Below are 6570 nucleotides of genomic sequence, written 5' to 3' on the forward strand. Positions count from 1 at the left end.
CGACCTACCCAAAGGTTTCACTACAAGAAAACAAAGTATTGGTGAGAAAAAAATAACGAGAATAATAAAACATTCTCGTTAAATACATAATCTTTATAATTTTAGTGAGAATAACCTATATATTTTAATATAAATAACAAAATAATTTATTTATTAAATTTTATTTTATTTTATTCTCATTAATATCTCTATTTTACTAATTTACTAAATCCCACTTTTTGTTATTCTCATTATATTATTTCAGTGTAATTTTAATAAGAATCTTTATTCTTACTGAGCTTTCTAAATAATTTTTCCCCAAATTATTTCACTTTACTGCCACCCATTCGCCCCTAATTTTTCAGCTTCCCTCCATACTTTTAGGGTTCGCTCCATTCCTTTCAGCAAAACCTTAGACAAATTTAGTATTCTCAAATTCATTCCTTATTTTCGATTTCGCACATAGCGTCAAACCTCAATGCAGTTGAAATTCACGGCTTAGAACCTCTTACCGAATCACTACGCGCAAGTCTGCGACCTTGTATGTGTCGTTTGCGACTCTCCAACCACCCGCAATTAGTCTGCAACCTAGTCTCTGATGGTACCAAACCATTTTCCATCCACGCGCGACTTGCTTCAGTTCAATGGCTACTCTAATCAACGTTTTCCTGCGTCCATACCTAATTGTTTCAATTCTCTCCAATGTAAGTTTTGCTTTGCCTTCTAGATTATTCCTCTGTACCTATGGCATATCCCTTTCGGGTATATTCTGCAAATGCTTAGTTCTGTTAAGGGGTTTAATTGATTAGGGCATTTTAGATTTAAAGATTGGAAACAAGAGTGAGGTAGAAACTCTCTTCTCTCTTCTCTGCTTGCAACGGGATGGAGAACTGAAAGTACAATTTTTTACTTAGTTGTTCATTATCTCATTTGTAATATTGCTGATGTTTATAGTTTGTAATGCAGTTTGTGTTTGTTTCAACTGGGCTTGGACCTCCTTAAACATGTTAAGCCCTTGTGAGTGAGTCAACTTTGTCTCTGTTTTTTGGTTTCTATTTTTGCTCATTCAATTCATTAAGTCACAGTGCTTTAACAAGGATGAATTAATAAAGCTCTTACATGTAAATGTGAAGACATTTCGACAAGAACCAGCCATTTTGGGTTATTTCACTTAAGCATGAAGGACATTTGCCAATTGATTCCTGTTTTGCCATTTCTTTTTGTATATCAATATATTTGATTGAAGATTTGAACTTCGTTTTTGTGAGGGTTTGATAGACTCTAGCTTGGTTGAATTAGCCCAAGGCTGTGGTTGTGGTTGAATTAGCCCAAGGCTGTGGTTGGAAAATCACTGAAGTCTCTTGGTATTGCAGCCTGTGTAAAAACAACTGATATATCGATGGAAGTAGTGGGTTCTTATTGCAAATCTGTTGAAACCTTTTCACTAGATTCAGAAATTATCGAAACTAGTGTTGTTCTTTTGATTGCCCAAGGATGCCCTTCTCTTAATGTTTTGAAGTTACAAAGTATTAATGTTACATATGAGGCTTTGATGGCTATAGGAACTCGTTGTTTGTCATTGGAATTGTTGGCTCTATATAGTTTCCCGCAACTTACTGATAGGTTAGATATTCTGGCTGAGCTGAGCTATTGAAATATATGTCATGGGCTCTGAATTTCTCCTTACATTAATCTGCTTTTCACAAAGGCTAAAATATGGATGAACTTTAGTTTCTTTGTTTTCCTATCTCCTTGAGGATGTGCTATATCAAGGCAAGAATCTTTTGAGAGGAAGTTAGATATTCTGGCTGAGCTGAGCTATTGAAATATATGTCATGGGCTCTGAATTTCTCCTTACATTAATCTGCTTTTCACAAAGGCTAAAATATGGATGAACTTTAGTTTCCTTGTTTTCCTATCTCCTTGAGGATGTGCTATATCAAGGCAAGAATCTTTTGAGAGGAAGTGTGCTCGTTTTACATTACTGTTATCTTCTAATTTCGATTTTTCTTTATTTTGTATAAAATTTGAACTGTATTATATCATCTTGGGGCTTTCAAATAACTCTGGCAATTCATGATGATTAAAGTTTCTTCATTGTACTCTTCAGCTGTTTGTGTGCCATGGGGATGGGTGTAAGAAGTTGAAAAATCTTACTCTTAAGTGATTGCTACTTCCTTAGTGACAGGGGTTTAGAAGCAATTGCCACTAGTTGCAGACAACTGACCCATCTTGAAGTTAATGGTTACCACAAGATCAGAACTCTTGGACTTGAGGAGATTGGACAATTTTGGTTGTAATTTCTATGTCTCTGTTTTTTTTTTTTGCTTTGTTTGTTTGGAAGCCTTCTCCTTTTCACCCTTTCAATATCGAAAATTGTTCTATTGATTTATGTGTAGTTACCATCTTTAGACTGTTTGTTTGGCAGCCTTCTCCTGTTCGTGTGTTGTCATGACTGAAACGTTTGACTGTTTGTAGGCACCTTACTGAGTTGGCTTTATTATACTGCCAAAGAATTAGAAATCATGATCTTCTAGAAATGGGAAAGGGCTGTAAGTTCTTGTAGTCTCTTCAACTGGTAGATTGTTCGAGTGTTGGTGATGATACTATTTGCAGCATAGCTAAAGGTTGTACGAATCTGAAGAAACTTCATGTTCGTCATAGTTATGAGGTTAACTCTCTACAAAGGTAACCAAACTCCCTCCACAATATCTGTCATTCTTTTTCATGAAAGGAGCTTGAGAGACAATAATCAAAACCACTCCTCCATCAAATGTCTACTGGATCTTCATTGACAAATATCACTCCAGCAAACAGTAGTAAGCTCAGAAATTCATCATCAAGGGGTCATGTTAGCAAAAGATCTAGCAGCAAAAAAGATGTGCAATTAAGCCTACTGCGTCAATTGATAGGTCTGCTCTAGATTTAGGAAAATGTCACAGTGGAAATACTCTTTCATTTGCAAAAAAAAGAGAGAATGAAGGGTGACAGAAAGAGTAAGAATCTGCTTGTTATTGTTTTTTTATAAATTGCTTATGAATATTCGCTTGTGAAATCCACATGATTTCTCAATCTTATACTAAGTCTATGTTAAATGAATTCATGGTTGATACAATTATTTATGCTCAAGGTTGAAAATAAAACTCTAATGGTTTATACTTCAGTGTTGAAAAAGCTCTTATTCCTTTTCTTTCCAATGATTTTTACATATTTACTTCCTATACACATATATAGTACAAGACATTTGATTCAGGGGAAGTTCTTTTTTGACATTAGGTTTTCAATTGTTCTAGGGTGATTCTAAAAATATATGAAAGATAGCAAGACTTTCAAATTGTTGTTTATGACTAATGTTAAAATTTAAAAACTAAAAGTCATGGTTATTTCTTGATACCACTTGCATTGGTTTTCTTTGTCGTTCAGTGTGTGTGCTCTTTTTCGATAATGTTATTTTAGAGTATTCTCAAATCTTGTGTTGCGATTACTGCCGCCAATTACCACGCTATCTGATAGTCATGCAGAAGCAGGTGAAATTGACCGATAGCGTGTTGAAGAGCTTAATTATGTTATTTAGGTGCAGATTAGCAGTTTGCTGAATAGAATCTAGAATTTCAATTTTATATAGAAGAGCTTAATTATATTTGTGTTTCTTTTAAAATACTGTTCAATTTGTTGGAATTAATACATGATAGTTTGGATGGAGAATCAGAGGTCTTAATTGATCCTAATGGGCTGAATGAGGATGGAACTGTTTCACTTAGCAGGATTTCTAGGTAGTCCTTCCATTGGAGTATCTTCACTTTCAAGGTAGAAATTAAGCTAAATGTATGGTTTTTTCTACATATTAATTAACGAAATTTGACATGTTTGCTGCAGGTATAATTTATAGAGACTTGAAGCGAGAAAATATTTCAACATCTAAGGTATATTCTATTGATTGCTTATGAATGGATAAAATTGCACAATCCGCTACTTCAGAAACTTCTTTATTTTTTTGGGTTGAAATGTGCCTGTTCTAATTAAGCATGGGATTTTGAGTTTTGCTAACACGGTATGGGTTTAATATTTCTTGCACAATGCATCTGTAAGTGTTATTGAAAAAGGTTGCTCTTTGGTGCTCCGTTTTAACCCAAAGTTTGATTTTTTAAGTACAAAGCTTTTTTATTTGTCTGTTGTGTAATTTTGATACTCAAACATGGAGTTCGTCTGAAGAATTTGGTCCTCATATGTATTCTGTAGAATGGGTTTAGTGAACTTGAAAGCAGAGAAATATGAAGCTCTGCGTCTGTGCAAAGAACATATGTGATTCATAAAGCAAACAATTGATTAAAGGTACAATCTTGCAGCAGCTAATGTCTCTTATGTCAACTCTCCAAAAAACATTGGTATTGCTGTACGGAGATTCGCAGAGGCAGAAAAGGCAGCTGATGCCAAATGAAATTGTAGTCATGGTAGGGATGTGGCTTTTTTCCTTTTCTAGTTTTTGAATGAAAAATATTCTTTGATTTTCCTCACAAAGAGCTTTTCACAAGTAACAACTCATGGAATTTGACTGCAAACCCGGTCTTTTTATTCTCCCAGATTTAAGCCTTTTCTATGAGATAAGCTCTATCTTTTTCTAAGATAGCAAAATGTTAATTCAATACTGACCTCCAATTCTAGCCAGTTGCATTTTCCACATGTTTACACTTTACACTATATTTGGAATCTTTTACTTTTCTGACATATCCTTCATGTTAATTAGATTCATAGATTGTCAACGTGAAATTTGACCTTTCTTATGTGCACCTTCTGCAGGTACCTGAAGATATTCTGGTTAAGGGAGTGGTTGGATGTAGGCAGGTGAAGATATTCTTTTTTACTAACTCTGTGTTTGCAGAATTTGGATTAGCAGATCAAAATAAAAAGTTGGGTGATATTGCTGCTTCTCACTTGCTTAACTTATGGAGTGGTAAGGCTAGCAGTGGAGGCGCCTCTTGGGAACTCTCCTAACGGGGTAAGTTATATGAGATTTCTATAACCTTATTAATTTTCTGAAATTCATGTGGTTTCTTTCGTACCCATTGATCTGATGAATTTCATGGTTTTATTTGTGCGTTTATTACAAATTGATGACAATTAATGCTTTCATGTGGTTAGCAATCAGTCTCAGGAGTGTTAGAAATTTGTTGTTATGAAGATGGAACTGTGCCCTTTATGTTATGATTGGGAATGGCACAACAGTGTGAAATTTAATGAAATGATATATACTAGAGGTTGAAACAGAGGTTGAAGAAAGCTGGAAGATTTTTCTCCCTCTTGGCCCTATGGTCTTTTAATTAGAACATGGAAGATTTTTGCCTCAGACACATTTTTCATTTTTTTTTTGGTACTGCTAATTAGGTATATTAATTATAGGGCTTCAATTGTGTAGGTTGTTGTTTGTCCTATAGCGGTTAGAATGCTTGGCTATGCCATGTTTGTTGGAGTCAGGCATCCGGCTAGAGCTTTTATATAGGATGTTGATGCTGATTGTTTACCAATATGTAAATCCAAGCTATTCTATTGCTCATGTAATGCATTTTGTTTCTCCATGTTGTGGCTTTTTTCTCTTAGTGAATTGAAATGGAATTTTATTTTATAATTTATTGTTGAATTGTATTCTTATAATTAATAAGCAGAATATTATTATATACCGTAAACATTTTTTTTATCATGATAAAATCTTTAATGAGGGGTTTTTGAATCATTATAAAATATTTAATGAGAAGATTTTTAATTATTATATAAAAAATTAATGAGAATATTTTTAATTATTATAAACAATTTAACGAGAAGAGTTTTTATTATTATAAAAAATTCTGATGAGGACAATTAATCTCATTATATATTGTGATAATGAGAAGGTATTTTATTCTCATAATTACTTTTAGTAAGGGACCCTTGTAATGAAGGGAGCCATTAGAGTAATAATTCTCATTAAAAACCCTTTCCTGAGAATATTTGGACTTTTAATAATAATTTTTCTTCTCATTAAAAGCCTCTTTTTTTTGTAGTGTTTGGATTGCTATATGTCGCCTCTATTTTACTTATCGTCGCCTCCTGTTTGACATTTTTGCCATTTTCATTTAAATTCAAAAAAGTGAAATTCTCTCAACCCTGAAGAACAAAACGAAAAAAAATCATGCCTCCAAAACAGAGAAAAATACTTGAACATCTAAGTTTCATATTTACCAATAATCTGAAATTTAACGAATTTAACTTGAAACGAATTTTTTTTTCCATTGAATTTGCTCTAAACGGGTAGGCCATATGGTCCGGTCCATGGACCGGTAGTATGAACTACCCGTTTTTCCTAGGTAAAAATGGGTAGACTACCCATTTCTACCTAGGTAAAAACGGGTAGGCTACTCGTTTTTACCTAGGGAAAACGGGTAGTTCATACTACCAGTCCATGGACCGGACCGTATGGGCTACCCGTTTAGGGAAAACGGGTTTATTTATTTTAATTATAATAAATATTAATTATAGATAAATTATGTATTGATTGGATAACAAAAACGTATATATAAATTATTGATTGGAAATAAAAAAATACGTATTAACGCGTAC

The 6570-nt window shown here is 33.7% G+C and overlaps 1 protein-coding gene across 25 annotated transcripts; it reads left to right on the forward strand.

Annotated features, from left to right (window-relative positions):
- Positions 1–323: 323 nt before the first annotated feature.
- LOC136202725 (uncharacterized) lies at positions 324–5582 on the forward strand. Of its 25 annotated transcripts, XM_065993535.1 has the most exons (7): positions 324–683; positions 946–1000; positions 2162–2272; positions 2458–3752; positions 3856–3902; positions 4326–4430; positions 4777–5582. In XM_065993535.1, the coding sequence occupies exons 4-7, from the start codon at positions 3716–3718 to the stop codon at positions 4969–4971; spliced, it is 384 nt and encodes a 127-aa protein (XP_065849607.1). In that variant the 5' UTR covers positions 324–683; positions 946–1000; positions 2162–2272; positions 2458–3715; the 3' UTR covers positions 4972–5582. The 25 variants fall into 25 exon arrangements, 16 of the variants coding, with proteins under 16 accessions (XP_065849607.1, XP_065849597.1, XP_065849602.1 ...); XM_065993525.1 differs by having other exon boundaries at positions 946–3752; positions 4777–4975; positions 5119–5582; XM_065993530.1 differs by having other exon boundaries at positions 946–3752; positions 4777–4975; positions 5393–5582.
- The last annotated feature ends 988 nt before the right edge of the window (positions 5583–6570 follow it).

The sequence above is a fragment of the Euphorbia lathyris genome, chromosome 8 (genome assembly GCF_963576675.1).
Source record: "Euphorbia lathyris chromosome 8, ddEupLath1.1, whole genome shotgun sequence".
NCBI classification, from domain to species: domain Eukaryota; kingdom Viridiplantae; phylum Streptophyta; class Magnoliopsida; order Malpighiales; family Euphorbiaceae; genus Euphorbia; species Euphorbia lathyris.